At 41.6% G+C, this 20,359-nt stretch overlaps 1 protein-coding gene across 2 annotated transcripts in view; it reads right to left on the bottom strand.

The window, feature by feature from the left end:
• The window catches only part of gpt2 (glutamic pyruvate transaminase (alanine aminotransferase) 2), a 50,170-nt gene extending 30,234 nt beyond the window's left edge, over window positions 1-19,936 (bottom strand). For both annotated transcript variants that reach the window (XM_043706910.1, XM_043706909.1), the window contains exons 1-7: window positions 19,486-19,936; window positions 6,662-6,751; window positions 5,360-5,468; window positions 4,281-4,414; window positions 3,884-4,127; window positions 1,827-1,906; window positions 1,542-1,678 (exon numbers count right to left, since the gene is read on the bottom strand). In XM_043706910.1, coding sequence (XP_043562845.1) covers window positions 1,542-1,678; window positions 1,827-1,906; window positions 3,884-4,127; window positions 4,281-4,414; window positions 5,360-5,468; window positions 6,662-6,751; window positions 19,486-19,785 — 1,094 coding nt within the window. In that variant the 5' untranslated portion in view covers window positions 19,786-19,936. The remainder of the gene's footprint in view (window positions 1-1,541; window positions 1,679-1,826; window positions 1,907-3,883; window positions 4,128-4,280; window positions 4,415-5,359; window positions 5,469-6,661; window positions 6,752-19,485) is intronic.
• Window positions 19,937-20,359: the final 423 nt, after the last annotated feature.

The following is a 20,359-nucleotide window of genomic DNA, read 5'->3' as shown; positions in this document are numbered from 1 at the left end:
CCCTCCCTCGTAAGGTCAGAACTGAGGTTGTTAGCCAATGACAATACAACATTCAGCACCATTCCAGCACTCCTCAGATATTGAAACAACCCACATTCAAACACAACAAGACCTGGACAATATCCAGGCTTGGGGTGACAAGTGCTGAATAACATTCGCACCACAAAAATGCCAGACAATGATCGTCTCCAACAGGAGACAGTCTATCTACTGCTACTTGGTATTCAATGGTATTACCATCACTGAGTCCCCCATTATCAAAATCCAAAATCATTGAACAGAAACTCAACTGGATTCACCACATAACACAGTGGCTACAAGATCAGGTCAGAGGCTAGGAATACTGCAGCGAGTAATTCACCTCATGACTCCCAAAGTCTGTCAACCATGTACAAGGCACAAATCAGGAGTGTGACAATATTCTCCCCATTGCCTTGATGAGTGCAGCTCCAATAACACTCAAGAAACTCGACATGATCCAGGACAAAGTAGCCTGCTTGATTAACAACGCATCCACTCTCTCCATCATGGATACTCAATAGCAGCTGTGTGTATAACCTATAAGATGCATGACAGAAATTCACCAAAGATCCTTATATAGCTCCTTCCAAACCCACAGACACTTCCATAAAAGGAGGACAAGAGCAGGAGATACATGGGTAGACCACCACCTGCAAGTTCCCCTCCAAGCCACTCACCATCCTGAACTGGAAACATGTTGCCATTCCTTCACTGTAGCTGGGGCAAAATCCTGGAGTTCTTTCCCTCAGGGCATTGTGGGTCAAGCTGCAGCACATAGACTGCATTGGTTCAAGGCAGCAGCTTACCACTACTTTCTGATAGGCAGCCTAGGGATAGGCAATAAATGCTGCTCAGCCAGCTACACTCACGAGTAAATAAAAAGAATCAAGAAGTATTAGAGGAGCTAATCTTATTGAAACATTCTAGATTCTGAGTAGGCTTTCCAGATTAGATGTTGTTTCCACGAGTTGGGGAGACTCAAATTAGAGGACAGAGATACAAAGGAATTTGTTCGCCTAGAGAGTAGCGAATGTCCAGAATTATCTACCCCAGACTCTTGTTGAACCTAGAGAGCTGAAACATTTTTGAAATAGTGAAGTTGAGAGCTATAAAGATTCCAGCAAGACAAAGGAGACATGGATAGGTTAGTCATGATCTTATTGAATGGCAGGGCAGGCTTGAGGTGCCAAATAGCTAATTTTTGATGATCTTATAATAAACATGAAATTTGAGCAAAATTCAATTTGACTCAACATCTATAGTCTTTTAGCTAAAAGGAATTCCAGATTTTCACTACCTTTTGTGAGTAAGTGTTTCCTGATTTCACATCTAAATAACATGGGTCTAATTTTAAGACTGTGCCTTCTTTACTGGCTACTCTGACCAGATTAAAATTTATCCCTACAAAAGAATTAACTGAATAAACGCAGTATCATTTAAAACTCCTGAAGTGAAGTTTACAAATTTAAACAAAAACTGCACACAAGTAAGATTACATTGAGCAGAATAGAAACACCTACTCTCCTGTGTATCCTTTGGATGTAGAATGAAATGAGACCAATTCCACTGTATTGAAGTACTCCGGACCCATCTCATACAACACCTTCTTGAATGAGTAAAATTTACAGTCCTCAGAATACACGTTTTCCTGGTATACCTAGGATAGAGAAAATAAACATCCAAGCCTACTTTATTTTCTGAGGCTAAACAATCCATGACTGGGAATACGACACTCTCCCAAAATCACAAGGTTTTAACTATCAAACAACGTGAAAACAAAAGTAAGCTAACAAGGTTTGTCTTACCTCATCAGCCAGAACAAAGAGTTTTTCCTCATAAGCAAAACGAATTACATCCTCAATACCTTTTCTGCTTTGTACTTGGCCTGTGATTAAAACAAAAAGCTACTTATATTAAAACTAATTTTGTGCAATTCCATTTCAGAATTGCTTTCCTCTTTCAGGCAGCTTGACCCATCACTTCTTACAAAAGTTTAAACACTAAGACAGGGGTGCTGCACTAGTATCTGATTATTTAAGAGAAGGTTTTCTAACACTCCCAAAATGCTCTCAGCACTTATGTGCAAAACACATGTGCAGCACTCTTGCCAGTATAGCTAGTGACAACATTACATCCCATTCACTCATTTATTATACTTATTTGGCACCATTGTGTTTGTAAACAGCAGTGCATTTCAAAGTGCGATTGCGGAGTACTTTATATATGTGCAATGGGCCAGGTGCTGGCAGGTGGGACTAGATTGGGTTGGGAATTCTGGTCGGCATGAATGAGTTGGACCAAAGGGTCTGTTTCCGTGCTGTACATCTCTATGACTCTATAATGTGAACCTTCAGGTATCCGGAGACAGCCATCATTTAATTCCTTACTTACAGCGAGCGCATTACTGTAATTCTCAAATTAGTCACTAGATGGAGTTTTGCACAAAGTCAAGGGTACTGATATTTTGTTTGGGGGGGGGAGAAAAAGAGTAGAAGGGCAGCACAGCAGCAGGGGGAGGAAGGGAATGTAGGTCCTACAAAATCTAAACAGCAGGACCTCTTACCTTTTCTCTTCCATATTTTCTACTCCCCACTATTTTCTGCCTGGCAATTAACCAGATTAAGGGGCTAGCTATTGAATAGGAACGACGGTAGCCATCTCCAATTTAGGAGGAAGAGGGAAAGATAGAACATTAATCGTGGGGAGGAGAGAGAAGTATCAAACACAGCAATGAAGACAACCACAATCAGCACAATTGGTAGACTCTCTCTAATTGACAAGGAGCACATAAAAATGTATTAGCATTTTATGGCTGACTATTCCGGTCTTATTTAATCGATTGTTAGATTAGATTCCCTACAGGATGGAAATGGGCCATTTGGCCCAATAAGTCCACAGTGACCCTCCGGGGAGTAACCCACCCAGACCCGTTCCCCTACCCTATATTTACCCCTGACTAATGCACCTAACACTATGGGCAATTTAAATATAGCTTGAAAACCATTGCCACACAAAAAAAGGAAAGACATAGGCAGTGGGTTGAAAACTGTTTTGTGATTTTACATATTTGACCCAATCCCTTTTTCCCATGGTTACTTTCAAACCCAAAGGTGCTTCACCCAAGAAAAACATGTATGCATCCAGGGTACCTCACATTATGGCAGAATTCAGAATGAATTTGCAATAATACCAATTTCATTTTGAGTGGGCTATAGATGGTAATAAAATAATAATCATTGGTAAATCCATATGCCTTGGTGCAAGATAAACAACTATAACTTCTGGGATGGATTTGTTAAAAACTGAATTACCGTGGCACCTCTGACATCTCAGGGCAATCCAATAATTCCCGGAGATAATGTAGTACATTTTGTAATGTCCAATTATACAGGTAAATGACACACAAAGATAAATAATAATCTATGGATAGATAATATAATTGATTGAAGGAGGAACATTAGCCAGGGCATCAAAGAACTCAGTATATTTCCCTTAAATAATGCCATGGGATCCTTGACATCAATTTGAAAGAATAAAATGGGACTTGGTTTAGTGTCACCTGAACAGGTCAACAGTGCAGCATTCTCTCAGTACTGCATTGAAGTGCCAGTGAAGATTATGTGCATCCAGACACAAGAGGCAGGAGTGCTGCAACTGAGTCACATTACCACGATAAATGAAAAGTTGTGTTACTGAAATAAAGTGTGCCTTACTTATACCTGTAACAATATTAATTCCTTTGCTAAAACGGACTTTTAAATATTTTCTTTACCATTACAACAATTCAATGCGTGCCTTACATTTGCTAAAGACTAGCTTTTCAAGAGTACACAAATGTCTATTTTTGAAATAGTTCAAGTACCAGTTGGGTTTCCTGGGTTAATAATACAAAGAACCTTGGGGTTGCAATATTCCCTAGCTGCATTCAGGTTTCTTTTCAGTTCATTTTTATCAAGAGCCCAGCCATTTTCTTCATCCAGGTAGTAGTTGATTTGGACAGCTCCTAGCTCAGAGATGACTGCTGAGTATAGGGGATACTGTGGGATTGGAATCATCACTCCAGTCCGCATTCGCCCTTCTCCAGCCACCAGAAGTTTCATAATGGTCTATAAAATAAAAAAATGGAGGGGCAGGTAATTCAGAATGATAAGGATTAAAGCTATTCAAATATAGAGCAATTCCAAACATATTTAATGCTACAATTCAACAGTGGCAACCACACTAAAGTTTTTAACCAAATGAGCCACGGCTTTACGTACAGTTATTCCATCACTTGCTCCTGTGGTAATGTAAATATTATCAGATTCTGCAGGAACTCCTCCATCCCTTGTCTCAATGTACTTAGCAACATCTTGACGTATACAATCTAGACCCTGGCTTGCACTGTAGGAACCTGACAAAAAAAAATATAGATGATAAATATTGCAGTTTAACATTTCGTTAAAATTACAAACTTTCCAGAAGTGCTGGACTTTTGGCTATGTGTATTACTCAACCTCTCTGGTGTAGTTACTAATACAGATGAGGCACAAGCTGACATCTGATATATTTTCAATTTCTATTGGCAGCTTGGTCAAGGTATTGTGCCAGCTGGCTAATTCCCTATGCTTTTTCAAAGGTTGACTAAATGCTGTAGATAGAACAGCGAGTACTGGGCTCTGAAATGATGATCACAACTGGTCAAAATTTAAGAATGTTTTCTATTTGGATCTTTACTGTCCCCTCTTTACAATGATGAGTAAAGCTCATCATTAGTATGAAGCTCATCACAATTCTTTCATTCCTCACAGCAAACTATCCTGTCTTCACAAGTCATTCTACTGTGTGAGGGCATCAAATACACACACACACACACACACACACACACACTATATATATATAAACCTTCCCTTCCAAATTATCTGCAGGTCATTGGTCAATTGCCTTTCCACCCAAGTTATTTCAACTTTCAAATATTCTATTTTGGTCTTGAATCAGCAACTACTCCAATAACATCTACGTGTGCCCAATAGGTAATTCTGATTAAAATCAGCAGGCAGACAAAACTATTCTGGAAAAACCCAACCAGTCCCAGCAAAATAAACCAATTCCATAGATTGTATTATGCACATACCATGATCTCATTGGAGGAGGAAGAGGAAACAATGTCCACTATTCCTCATTACTGGAACATGACAAACTTGGAAACAATTCTAAGTTATAATCTTACATGAAAGTTTCACTAGTCACCTTCCATAGAATCTTACACTTATCACTCACTTTTATAGCATCAGTTTTGCTGAACAGTACTATCCTAAATATCAATGCAAAAGTACAAAGGAGGATGCAACAAAGATACCTAGACTTTGACCCCCACAGTACAGCAGGATACGATGGGCTCTCTCCTTTGCATCAGCAGGGAAGTGCTGACTCTCAAGCAGTTCTGGATAAGTACAAAGAGCAGCAACCTAAATTGGGAAAGAAATACAATCCAATTAAGCATTTAAACAGATTTCATTCTAATATCTTTTCTTCTGCCAACAACGTTAATAAGCAACCTTCTGCAGCCATAACTTTATTGAACATCTCAACTACAAACGTTCATTGCATTTTGTAAACAATTATCAGGAAATGCTTCATATTTCATATTTGTTGCAAACAAAAGGTCCTTTTCAAATGCGTAGTTGTTACAAAAAGAGCTCAAAACAAAGGTCATAAAGACATTTGTTAAAAAATAAACTGGAGAAATGGGACTTTGATTCATCAGATTCTGACTTGGAAAGTGTCACATATGTATTTTTTTGACATTTTATACTTTCAATTGCTCATTCTACTTGTTACACCTGCTTCTGAACTGAACAATTTATTGTCACTTACAATAAAATACAGTGAAAAGCTTCAACTGTCACCACAATCCAGCACCATTTTAAATAGTTTAATAATAAAAAAAAACCAAAAGAGAGTCAATGTTTGTTCTCCAGCTCCACTATGGGTCCTGAGCCAGATCACCACCTCCACTGTCTCGCTCCTGTCTGCGCCAGACCCACCAACATAGGAGTCACCACTCTTTAGGTCCTATATCTTTGCCCCGGGTCTACCTCGCCAATACTAGGTACCTTGATGAATCTACAATCGTCCTGCAACCCAGAGTCCCTGGCTCCGCTGCCACTGCTGCTTTGTTCCTGGTTCTGGGCCTGCTACAACCAGGAGTTCCTGGCTCCACTTTCACCTCAACGATGCCAGTGTCCAAGGTTTCAGCTTGGCTGATAAATACTGTACGTGCGATTAGCCAATGATTAACTGTTCAAAAAATTGTATTGAAATATTGTACAAAACCCAGAAATAAATTCCACATAGAATTAAAAAAGACATTTTAGGTGGCTATTGAAGTTGTATAGTTATGCTAAGAAACAGTACGTGAACAGAGGTGAACCACTCACCTCTCCACCATCCCACAGATTTAAGAGAAAGCAGTCCAGATTAATAACACAAATTTGCAACAACAAAGGAAATCCAAACACATTTTGGAAACAGGCAACTTTCAATGCTAATTAGGACCTGGCTGAGAGAAACCTGTTTTTGTCATATAAAAAATGAATTTAAAATGAAAACCTTTCAGAAAGCACTATAACACTTATTTTACCCTCACACGTACACATACCTGTCTCAGAAATGTAATTGGCTGCTGTCCCATCGCATGAGCATCTCCAATGTTAGCTCTGATTATTTCCGTGAAAGGCTTCTGGGCTCCCTATGTACAAGGGGCACAGAACAATATCAATTAAGTGCAATGTAACTATTTGCTTTAACGTATTCTGGACAAGGAGATAGCTAAGGTTAACAGTTCCATGTAATGTTACAGCACAAGTGCTATAAAACTCAGAAACACAGAAGACCAGTGCAGGAGTAAGATCAGAGGAGATTCACAAGGATGTTACCTGAAATGAAAAATCTCAGTTATGAGTAGAGACTAGATAGGCTGGTTTACCCTAGAGTAGAGGTGGTACAGGAAGATCTGTATGAGGTAGACAAAATTATGACAGGCATAGACAGGGAAGATATTCCCACTACCTACCCTATGACAGAAATGTCTAAAGACCAAAGGATGCAAGTTTAAGGTGAAGAGTATGTGGTTTAGAGGTGATTGAGGAAAAAAACTTTTTTAAACCACAAAGGTTGCAGAAATATGGAACACACTACCTGAGAGGGTGGAGGAAGCAGGTACTCTCGCAACATTTAAGCATCATTTGGATGAGCACTTAAAATGCAGGGTATAGTATGCTATGGATCAAATGCAGGTAAATGCGATTAGTACAATTTTGTGTTTGGTCAGCCAGCACAGTGGCTACTATAATGTATGGCTGATTAGGTCTATTTGAGCCTATTACACCATTCAACATGATCATGGCTGATCCTCTGCATCAATGCCATACTCTTCTCATACTCCTTCACACCTTCAGCAACTAGAAAATAATTCCTTTTTTAAATATATTCATCCAATGACTTTGCCTCCAGCCTTCTGTGTAAACTCCATAAGCTCACCACTCTGTGATTCAGTGGGTTACCAAATGTGTTGCCATTAACAACTGAGATTAGAGTAGATTAGATTACTTAGTGTGGAAACAGGCCCTTCGCTCCAACAAGTCCACACTGATCCGCCGAAGCGCAACCCACTCAGACCTATTCCCCTACATTTACTCCTTCAACTCACACCACGGGCAATTTAGCATGGCCAATTCACCTAACCTGCACATTTTTGGACTGTGGGAGGAAACTGGAGCACCCGGAGGAAACCCATGCTGACACAGGGAGAACCTCCAAACTCCACACAATCAATCAATCAGTCGCCTGAGGCGGGAATTGAACCCAGGTCCCTGGCACTGTGAGGCTGCAGTACTAACCATTGTGCCACCCACGATTAGAAAATAAATTAAAATAAAATAAATTATAATCCACTGCACTTCATGCAAACTCATAAAAACTAACACTATAAAGAACTGAAAGGAAATACGTAACAGAAGTATTGCATCAACAGCACATCTGTCACCTTATACTGTTCAATAGTACGGTGTCCAAAAAACAGCCTGAAATATCTTTCATATTTACTGTACCTCCAAAGCACCCTGGAAAAGGAGGCCAAAGATGTTAATCCAACTTTCGAAGAGTATCCTCAACCATAATTTGCACTTTTGCTATTCCAATGGGGTGCTGACAGATATTCCATCTTATGCCTCCCAAATCTGAGCTCATCCAAAGCTCTGATGTCTGTACACTAACCAGTACCAAGTTGTAGCCTGTTCTCATAGAGGGTCATTTCATTTTATTTGAATCTTAACTCTGAAGTTCTCTTTTAACTCCAAATACCTACATGGACTTGACTGTCTTCATCTCTACAACTCCTCCATGGAGTGATGGTGATCAGAGTGGAGTGTGGAGTGGACAGGTGGGAAGGAAAATGAACAGGTAGGACATTTCAAGAGGGCGGTGCAGAGTTGGCGGATTAGATCTGGGATAAGGTGGGGAGGGGAGGGGAAGGGGGATGAGGAAATGTGTGAATTCGACATTGATGTTCTGCGGTTAGGATTTGGTGGGAGAGGTGGCCCAGGACTTGCATGTCCTTGGTGAAGTGGGAGGGAAAGTTGAACTGCTCAGCCACGGGGCAGTGGGGTTAATTGGTGAGTGTGTCCCAGAGATGTTCTCTGAAATGTCCCGCAAGTTGGCGTCCTGCCTCCCCAATGTACAGGGGACCACATAAAGAGCAACAGACACATTAGATAAGGTGTTTGGAGGTGCAGGAAAATCTCTGCCGGACAATGAATGATCTTTTGGGGCCTTGGATGGAGGTTGGGGGGGGGCGGGGGAACTGTCTCAAGGCACTCTTGAACTGTCCATCTTCTTTCTCACCAATCTGCTTCACACACCACTCCGACCTATCACCATCACCCCTCAGCTTCATCTACCGATCGCATTTCCAGCTACCTTCCCCCAGCCCCTCCCATTTAATCAGTCAGCTCCCTTGCCACCATCCCCCCACACACATTCCTGATGAAGAGCTCATGCTCGAAATGTTGATTCTCTGGCTCCTCGGATGCTGCCTGACCTGCTGTGCTTTTCGACTCTGATCTCCAGAATCTGCAAGCCTCACTTTTTCCATGCTCCCAGTGTGGTCTTTTGCACATTCTACGTTCCATTTGTCTCAACAATGGTAGCCATGCCAAAAGCTCTGCTGTTTCCTTCCTAAACTGTTCCTTCCTTTAATCTCTCTTCGTCAAAAGGTTACAGACTACTCTTTAATGCTTTGGATTTTGTATTATATTGGATAACAGGGGAACCAAGCAGGGTTCAAGATACTATTAAAAAAAGCACAAGCTACCAATCACGAAGAAAAATGAACTCTGTTCAGAACAGCCACTTGCATCTCAGTTCATTTTGAAAATCCAATATTAAAAACGTAAATAATATCAATGATTTGGAAGTAAGTGAAAGGACTATACAAAACCAAAGATTTAATTATAGGTTTTCATTTGACAATGTTTTCAAATTGACATTCTTTTCAAAAATCACAATTATCTTACTTGAAACGAGCTACTAATTTCTGTCACTTATGGCACGTCATAACAAACAACCAGAAAAAGAATCAAAAACCTTCATTGTCAATGACTTTGAAGGCAAAGTATAAAACTGGGTTTAAATATGAATTCTATGTTCTGAAAAGCAAGCGATTTCAGATCAGCATTTCTAAAATCCAGTCTTAACGTGGATTTCCGTTTTGAAAGATAGAAGCATTCTTTCTACATGAGTTTGATTAGTATAGTGTCTTTAACATAATATAATGTCTCTCATGCTTCAAGAAGGAGTGACCGAGCCAAGCAGTAGAGAACTTAAGAGAGATGGCTGAGATTACTCAAAGAGAAAGATTTTTAAAAACATTTGCACAGGCAATCAGCAAGGTTGGGGGGGGGGGGGGGGGGGGAAGAGAGAGGGGGATGTTTATAGAAAGAATTGCACAGCATGAGACAAGGACAACTACAAGTTCCACCAATGAGTGAGGAAAGTCAGGGATGGTGGGGGAAAAAAAAGAAAGCTGACTGAATCAAAACTTCACAGAGTATGGCATTGATACGTTGGCAGGTGGTGAAGTAGGGATTGAATGTATAAAGCAGTTGTGAAATGCAGTACAAAATGCTACCAAAAAAAAAGGTACCAGAGATAAAATCTTGCAGTACCCTGGAGGCAACTATGCAAGATCCAGGGAAACTAATATTAGAAATATGCCACAGAGTTAAACTTAGACAAGTGAACAAACAAGAGGATGTTGATTATTTCCAACTCCCACACCTACACACTCAAGCTCTCATGTTTTAGGTAAGGAAGGAAAGCATGAAACAAGGAATGGAAAGGAGATTAATGATACTTTATCCAACGAAGGAGATAGTTGCTTGGAAAGTCAGGGTGTGCTTTGGTCTACAGAGAGAGCAGCAAGTGGTAACTACATCAGAGGAAAATGGTGGAAAAGTCCATGAGGGATTTGTAGCTGAAATGGCATGACAAAATACACAGGGACAAAGCAGTGAAAAGAAGAAAACAAAATTAGAAAATGGAAGGAAACAGAAGAGTAAGAACATGTAAATGAAAGACTGCATTAGAGCAGAAAGAGCAAAATAGCCAGAATTTAGGGGAAAGTGTCCAGGACGGGAGACAGAAACCATTTTCTGATCAGGAAAATTGACATCTGCAGCACTGTGAGAGACTGAGTTACTAACTGCAAAGGCTTGATGCCTAATGCAATAATTCAGTGGTCCAGTACGGTTTGGTGATGGGAGGAAGGGATTGGAAAGAAATGGGCAAGTGTCAAAATATACAGACTGGCCAGAAATTATTTGGGCTTCTCTAGCCAAAATCAGAGTTCAAACACATGCATTTGATACAGCAAAGCTGAAGGCCAATACGGCCATCCCATAATTCCTAAAGAGGAGCTTGGTTAGTTCAGGATGGGCTGTTACCAGGCCAAGAAACTGGCAACTGATGGGCATCAGGAACAGCAACCAATATTAGGCAATGACAGAGCAATAAGCAGGAAAACAGCAGAAAGGAAACTGAACTCTGATGAGGAACGAACAGAAAACCTCAAGAATTAAGGCAGCATCGAGCATCAATTAGTATCTATGACAAGAAAAGTATCTTTAAATTCAAAACCAAAATTGATTTATTTGGCAAATTCCTCCAGGAAATTTACTCTTGAACGCGCTGTCATACAATGTGAACAAGAAGCAGTGTACCCAAACAGATTTTCAACATGTCTCTAAAGACAGCGCTTTCTCAGGGAGCTACCAATTTGTTTTTAGCTAGCATAGGTCAAGTGTTTCAGTCTTTTAAACCAGATCATAAACTGTCTTTGAATCCATTTTAGACATTCTAAGCAATGTGGGAATATTTCATGACTAGCATTAACTGTAAAATGAGACTTTCAAAACAACTGCCAGGGGATTCAGAAAACTTAATCATTGCGTGATACAAACTGACACTCTGGGAATGGTGGAAAAAATATATAGATATAGGATATGCTAAAACATAGTATAACTGAACCTTTTAAGTGTTCACGACACAACTGAGACTGGCTGATTCAAGAATTTTTGACTGATTTGGAAATCCAATGAAAAAATTACTCAATCGCATTCTATTCACTATGATCCAAACATTTCTGAAGCTACATGATCGCTACAAACCCACCCTCCACACCGCAGAGTCACCTTTGGAAGAATACGACAGAGAAACTGGAGTAACAACAGCTGAGAAGTGCTGGACATGGGATGATATCATGAAGCTGGAAATTAAAGAAATTGCAGCTCCAAGATCATTTGCCTTCTTGTGGTGTGGCTCTGGGGATGGTCTTGTCCTTGGAAGACTTGAATTTGGCATGCATTTAAATATCACTAAACCGGCTCAATCTTTCAGAATACTATTTCTCAATTATGCACGTTTATTATTCACATGCTACACTAGATGATTTTTTAAAAAGCTTCATTAATTGATGATATCTTATTTCAAATGAACTGATTTTTGAAGGAAAGCATCTTAAAATGAAAAACATTTGTTCTCACAACACAATATTACAATATAAACTATGTTAACACAATTGGACAATTAGGGATGGGCAATGGATGCTAGCCTAGCTCACATCCTGTGAATGTTGGAAAAAATGAAAGGTCTTCGCAGCGCTATTTGGAGAGGGCTGTGGTTATCAAGTTAAATATTTATAAATCGAACACACGCTGGACCTAAAAAATCCAGAATGATTTTATCTCTGCAATAGAAAAACAAATGACTGTAAAAAGCACAATACATTATCCAGTGTAAATACTCCCTTCCAGTCAAGATGTTTTCATTTGGACCCATTCAGATAGCTGTAGAAAAGACGGAACTCCTGGGCCTGGATTTTCTGCTGGCCAGACAAACATTATTGTAACGTGGGTAGGAGTTGCACATGTGGAATCTCCATTGTAGCATATTCTGAAGGAAATGTAGGATTCTGTTGGACAATTCCTCTATGCTTGGAAGCATCCTAGAGTCTCTGTGTAAATCAGAGATTCTGGAGGGTTCCCCTCCCTCTGACTACCTATCCCCCTTAGCATTCCTCTGCCACCACCTCCTTCCACTATCAACTCCTCCCTGGCCAGCCTTCCTCCACTAACTCAACTCTGGCCTCGAGACACCCATCCCTCCTCCACCTGGTTACCACCACCACATTCTTCCACCAATACTTGCTATACTAATTTTCTAATTCTGATTACTGTATCTGCATGTTATCTTTGAACCAAAGACACCCAGATCCAAGATGCTCATGAAGTTACACAATTATGGCCCATGGTTGTCAGAACGGTACAAGTTTGGTAATAAATAATTTGTTTGTGGCTCGGCAGAAAATTGAAAACAACAGCACAATTTTAAAAATCACAATGTGCAGAACAGAATTTTCAAGTAAGCGTTTCCAAGATCTCTCAGATTCACATTTTTTTCCTAACAAATTGAAAAGCTTCAAAATTTCTCCACATTGTATTCCATGCTATGTTCTTGCTCAGTCACTTAATGTGTGTACCTCCTTTTGCAGACTATGCTCATAGCTTACTTTTCCACCTAACTGTGCAATATCAATAAACTTGGATCCACTGCATTTTGTGCCCGCATCTAAGTGAGTAACACAAATTGTATTTGAGAAGACCAAAAAATGACACTTGTGATACTCCACTAGCTACTGTCTGCTGGCCTGGAAATGGCATATTTATTTTAAATTTCTTTTATATATTACTCAATCTATGTTAATAAATTTCTCCAATTCCAATGGGCATGAATACTGCATAAAAACCTTGTGTCATTTAATCAATGATGTTTGAAAATCTAGGTTTCCCCCCCATATTCACCCAATAGTTACAACCTCAAAAACTGCAATGAATGTATCAGACAATCTGCCTTTCATTAATTCATTTGATTCGGTTTAACAACATGGTTCAGTGGTTAGAACTGCTGCCTCACAGTGCTAGGGACCTAGGTTCGAATTCAGCCTCGGGTGACCATCTGTGTGGAGTTTGCACATTCTCCCAATGTCTGCGTGGGTTTCCTCCAGGTGCTCCGGTTTCCTCCCACAATCCAAAGATATGCAGGTTGGGTGAATTGCCCATGCTAAATTGCCAATAGTGTTCAAGGATGTGTAGGTTAGGTGCATTTGTCATGGGTAAATATAGGATAAAAAGGTAGGGAAATGGGACTGGAAGGGTTACTCTTCAGAGGGTCAGCATGGACTTGGTGGGCTGAAGGACCTGTTTCTACACTGTAGGGATTCTATTCTAATATTTCATAAATATCCTGAAATTACATCCCAAATGATAGTGGAAATGCTGAAATCTATTACTAATTTCAAAAGGCACTATTAGCCTATAGTGCTCAGTTTTCTCTTTCCCCCTCCTCCCTTTAAAACTAGGGTTCCAAATACTATCTTCCAATCAACAGGGGATGCTCTCAAATCTCCTGGCAGCCAACTGCCAAAGGAATAAACCAGTACGTACCTGACCTCAATTAATAGTGAACAGGGAATTCTAGAAAATCAAAACATTGTATTCACTATTTCTGAAGTCACAATTTAAAATCCTAGGGTCTTGACCATTGAATCAGAGATTTGTTGGCTTTTACTCCAATTAATTTCTCCAATACTATTTCTTCACCAGTACGCATTCTTTTAAGTTCTTAATTCCCACAAGGTCTACAGTTCCACACATCTGCAATTTTTTTCTCTTCTGAAGGTGTAGATGGATACAAAATACTTACTGCATCTTTCAGTCCTTACTCCCCATCATAATGTCTCCCATGTCTGCTTCCAGATAACCCACAATTACTCAAGTTAATCTCTTTTTACTTATGGAAACTCTTACAATCTATTTACATCCCTAACAGCCAATCTTGTTGCTATTTTCCCTTTCTGCATCAAATTCTCATTTCTCCTCTGCTAAACTTTATAAAACTCTCCCAATTTTCAATAAAATCTCAGTTATGAGGAGAAATTGGATTTGCAAAAGAGGCTTTTTGGGGAGGGGGGGTGGAGTCTGATTGAGCTATGTAAAATTATGAAAGGCATAGATAGGGTAGATCATGAAAGTCTCTTCCCCATGGCAAATATGTCTAAGAGCAAAAGTTTAAGGTGAGGACTAGGCAGTTTAGGGGGGAACTGAAGAAAACATTTTTCACCGAGAGGGTTGTAGAAATATGGAACCTGAGAGGGCAGTGCAGGCAGGTATTTTCAACATTTAAGAAGCTTCTGGACCAGCACTTAAAATGCCAGGGCATAATGGGCAATGGACTGAGTGCAGGTAAATGAGATTATGTTTGTTCGTCAGCATGGATATGGTGGGCTGAAGGACTTGTTCCTATATTTGAGATTCTATGACCTAACACTGTTTTCCCAGTGACACGCTAAGCCTTTTCTTTTAACCTAATACTTTAGTGTCTCTTGCAAACCATTATCGGATCGTGTTTCCTGTGATTTTTATTGCTTACGGCAACATATCCTTATTCTGAATTATGAATTCTTAAAAGGGCCTATCATCGCCTAACTACAACAATATTATTTAATTTCCTCGCCTATTTTTTGGCAACTCTCCCCTCACATAGTTTAATTGCACATTAAAAAAAATTTAATTTTGGGCATAACTAAAGTTATTCATTCTAACATATTATGAACTTCCTTTCCTGGACTTCCCATTACGAATTAGTTATTAAGGCTAACATGCTACAGCACCAGATCCAAAACAGCCTGTTGCTTGGTTGGTTCTTTCAAAACAACTTGAATGTTCTTCATAAACTCGTCATCTTACACTATTGCTGCAAATTCTGATTTCCCAGTCTATTTGCAGACCATGTTTTCCATGATTATGGCATCCCTTAAAACACCAAGTTTTTAAAAAAATTCCTGATTTCACCCTAGCTATTTCCTTTACTGAGCTCTGTATACTTTTGTTAGTCGAATTTTGATTCAAAATTGCTATTCTGTTCTACAGCTTGTTACTCATTCCAAATCAGTTCAGCTCCTAATGCCCTGGTTATTCATTACACCTGACCAATGATCTCGGTTCATGTTAAATGAAGCTTGTCACAATGGAAAAGCTGGTTCCTTATCCCCTACTAGTGGAGGTACCCTAAGAATTGACACCCAAGTGAGCGACATGGTGGCACAGTGGTCAGCACTACTGCCTCACAGCGTCAGAGACCCGGGTTCAATTCCCACCTCAGGCGACTGACTGTGTGGAGTTTGCACATTCCCCCAGTGTCTGCGTCGGTTTCCTCCCACAGTCCAAAGATGTGCAGGTCAGGTGAATTGGCTATGTTAAATTGCCCGTAGTGTTAGGTGAAGAGGTAAATGTATGGGTGGGTGGCGGGTCGGGTCGGTGTGGACTTGTTGGGCCAAAGGGCCTGTTTCCACACTAAGTAATGTAATCTAAACCCTTGTATCCAATGGAACTGTCCTTTATCTAATTGACCTGTCATCAATTTAGTTGTAGCTCAGGTAAGCATCCAGAGATTATTACTATAATGGTTTGCGATTTAATTTCAATTTTAGCTCAAGATCTTGCAAAGTAACTTCATTCCTACTCATGTTGTTCATATAACGACAACAGACGAATCCATCTTCTTCAATTCCACCTTTATTCAACTGTGGGGGAGCAGGGGAAGGGACGATCCCTTTAAGTCATAGGGAGGCAACACAACCATCAGAATACTCAGTCATGACTCCATAGCTGTATCTATCCCTCTGCTAACATATTCCTTTTCACTATTACATTTTTCTTTTGCTTTGACGTGAATGGTGTCTTGTAGCACGGGCAATTTGCTCTCCAATTTGCAGAGTTTTAATTAGAAAGGTAGAACAAACATTGTACTTGTAGAATAAGGACAATGGCAGGAGCTCCTAAAGACCTGCCCCTATATAGGGTCTATTTGGGGAGGTATGAAGAAACATTGGTTTCACGATTCGCTAAGGGGCTCATCTGAAACTTGTGATTAAGACTTCCTAGTACACCAATACAACTTCTACAATCTAGTCACAACCATAAACACAGAACAAGAAAATCAGTTTGCTGAAGTCGAAGATTTTGTAAACAGCTAATTTATTTCAATGTCGACAATGCACAGTAAAAGATCATCAGCATTTTTCCTCCACGGCCTCTCTCACTCTCCCTCTTCAAGGTATTATTTATCATTGTTAAGGTCAACTTAACAGAAGTCAAATACTTCTGTCTATCACAGCTAAAATAGAAATATCTGTGGATATTTCACAACTGAATTCATAAAATACAGACGTAGACATTTTATGACAGGATTAGGTAAACTCAGTACACCTGTTATCTTAATGTTTAAATAAACCATAATATCTGCTATCATTCCACCACAGGAACAAAGTTTCAGAGTTAAAATTCTCATTGAACATAACATTCCACAAAGCAAGGCTCACAAATTCAACATAAACCTCCAGTCTGTGATCTGATATATGGTAAATGTAGAATTTTATATTATGATTCTGAGGTAAGATTACTAACCATTAAGTCACAGCTGGTTCTAATGTTTAAACTTTGACTGTTCTATTCAGGGCTAGGTTTAATTTGCATCGCGATTGTGGTGCTGGAAAAGCACAGCAGGTCAGGCAGCAGCCGAGGAGCAGGAAAATTGACCTGATGAAGGGCTTATGTCCGAAACGTCACTTCTCCTGCTCCTCGGATGCTGCCTGACCTACTGTGCTTTTCCAGCACTACACTCTCGACTCTGATTTCCAGCATCTGCAGTCCTCATTTTCTCCTAGATTTAATGTGCGTGTAATCATTTTAAGAACTTACAAAGAATATTTTGAAGTATGTGATATTTACCCCAGCATAGGGCATGCATTGAGCAATCTAGAAGCAGAAGTCAAGAAGCAGTTTCAAAAGGAGATTCTCAGTGAAGGTGAAGAGGAGGAAGAATTCCTTTTAAGGATCATTGGTTTACAGACATTTTCCCCAAAACAGCAGAAACTGAGTCTTTGAATTTATTCAACATTGGATTAGACAGTTTTGTTTTATTGACAAAGGGCTTTTGCCCGAAATGCTGATTTTCCTGCTCCTCGGATGCTGCCTGACCTGCTGTGCTTTTCCAGCACCACTCTAATCTCCAGCATCTGCAGTCCTCACTTTTGCCTAGTTTTGTTTTATTGTCAAGGGCCTCGAGGACTGTGGAGGACTCACAGCAACAATGGAGTTAAAGTCACATCAGATTAATCACAACCTAGTGGAACAGGCTGAGGGAGCAAATGTGGGTCGAGTGGAAAAGCACAGCAGCTCAGACAGCATCCAAGGAGGAGAATCGACGCTTCCGGCAAGAGCCCTTCATCAAGAACGAGGCTTTTTTGCTGAGGGGGTGGAACTGGAGGGGGTGGGGTAAGGTAGTTGAACATGCTATAGGTAGATAGATGGAGGTGAAGGTAATGGTGATAGGTCAGAGAGGAGGATGGATCGGATAGGATGGAAGGAAGATGGTCAAGTCATGAGGGCAGTGTCGAGTTGGAAGGTTGGAACTGGGAAAAGGTGGGGGGAAGGAAGTGAGGAAACTGGTGAAGTCTACATTGATACCATGTTGTTGGAGGGTCACAAGGTGGAAGATGAGGCGTACTTCCTCCAAGTGTTGGGTGGTTAGGGTGTGGCGATGGAGGCGGCCCAGAACCCGCATGTCCTTGGCAGAGTGGGAGGAGTAGATGTTTTTGGCCACGGGGCGGTAGGGCTGGTTGATGCAGATGTCCCGGAGATGTTCTCTGAAGCGCTCTGCAAGTAGGCATCCTGTCTCCCCAGTGTAAAGGAGACAGCATCGGGAGCAACGAATACAGTAAATGACATATGTGGAAGTGCAGATAAAACTCTGATGTATGTGGAAGGCTCCTTTGGGGCATAGGACGGAGGTGAGGGGGGAGGTGTGGGTGCAGGTTTTGCAATTTCTGTGGTGACAGGGGAAGGTGCCCGGAGGTGAGAGTGGGTTGGTGGAGGGGGCATAGACCTGACAAGAGAATCGTGGAGGGAATGGTCTTTATGGAAAGCAGATAGGGGTGGGGAGGGAAATAAATCTCTGGTGTTGGGGTCCGTTTTAGGTGGCGGAAAATGATGCGATGTATACAGAGTTTGGTTGTGGAAGGTGAGGGCAGGGGTTCTCTTCTTGATGGGGTTGGAGGGGTGGGATTCGAGGACAGAGGCGTGGGAAGTGGATGAGATGCGCTGGAGGGAATCATTGACCATGTGGGAGGAAAATCTGCAGTCTTTGAAGGAGGAGGCCATCTGGTGTGTTCTGTGGTTGAACTGGTCCTCCTGGAGGAGGTGCAGCAGAGGTGGAGGAATTAGGAATAAGGGGGCATTTTTACAGGAGGCAGGGTGGGAGGAGGTGTAGTCCAGGTAGCTGTAGGAGTCGGTGGGTTTGTAGAAGATGTCTGTAGAAGACTGAGTGCAACTCAGTTTCTGAGCAACTTTGGATGTACATGCTTGACACCAATGTTGGTCTAGAAGAGACTGGGAGTAGTGACGATGTTCTGACGGAGGGTCACTCAACCCAACACGTCTGATTTCTCTCCAGAGATGTTGCCAGACCTGAGCTTTTAGAGCAATTTCTGTTTCTTTGGTCTAAAAGGGGGTGCAATTAGTTGGTCAGTCTTGGTTAACTAAGGTTAAAGAGGTACTAGCAGGTGTTCAGTCTGAGGCGCTGAATGAAAAACAAACTGAGGTCTGAGAAAATAAACAGGGAGAGAAGATGCTTCCAAAAAGGGAACTGTATTTGAAGAGGCACACTTGTGCGGGACAGTGAAAACAAAGTCGGAGCTAACTGGGTAGAGCCAGCAAATGCACAATGGGCCGAATGGCCTCACCCTAAACTGCGTTAATCTGTCAAGTACAGTACATGGTTCAGTACTGCTCCGCTAGCCCGCCCACCAACCTGTTGCAGCTCCTTCTCGATCTCTCCCGCTTTAATGACGATGGGTCCCCGCACCGCGTACTCAGTAGCCCGGACCTGCGGGTTCATGTTCGCGATGGTGAGGACCCTGTCGCCATTCCTGCAGTTGTCCCGGAGAAGCGAGGCCGCCCCTTCGGTGATCAGGCCGGCGGCGGAGCCCCAGGCTCCGGCCAGACCGGCTCCACGGTCCCCGAATCGCCAGCTCAGCCGCATCCCGGCCAGGCGCCGAGCGCTCCGGCCCGACACCACCGCCGGCCTCGCCGCGGCACCCAGTGCGTACATTGCTGCTGCCTCGGTGAGTTGTTCACTTCAGAGCGGCTCCGGGATAACAGCATCCCCTTTTCAAAACCACATCACTGTCAAATAACAGAGCCAATTACCTGAGGCAGGCTGGGAATTGTAGTTCCACAACAGACACCTCGCGGCGTCAGCTCTGACCTGAGAAACTACAGCTCCCGGCAGGCCATCCACTAATGACACGCGCGCCCTCCCACCAACAATATTCAGTACGATGGAGCAGGCTGGGAATTGTAGTTCTACAATAAACACCTCGCGACGTCAGCGGCTAACCTTGAAACTACAGCTCCCGACAGGCCATCTACCAACTGCGCACGCGCACTCCCGCCAACAAAATCACAACACGGAAACAGACTGTTCGGTCTAACGCGGTAAAAACAATGACTGCAGATGCTGGAAACCAGATTCTGGATTAGTGGTGCTGGAAGAGCACAGCAATTCAGGCAGCATCCAAGGAGCTTCGAAATCGACGGTTCGGGCAAGAGCCCTTCATCAGGAATAAAGGCAGAGAGCCTGAAGCGTGGAGAGATAAGCTAGAGGAGGGTGGGGGTGGGGGGGA

Source organism: Chiloscyllium plagiosum, chromosome 17, assembly GCF_004010195.1.
Source record: "Chiloscyllium plagiosum isolate BGI_BamShark_2017 chromosome 17, ASM401019v2, whole genome shotgun sequence".
In the NCBI taxonomy this organism is placed as follows: Eukaryota; Metazoa; Chordata; class Chondrichthyes; order Orectolobiformes; family Hemiscylliidae; genus Chiloscyllium; species Chiloscyllium plagiosum.
This window is presented reverse-complemented; position numbering and strand designations above follow the sequence as displayed.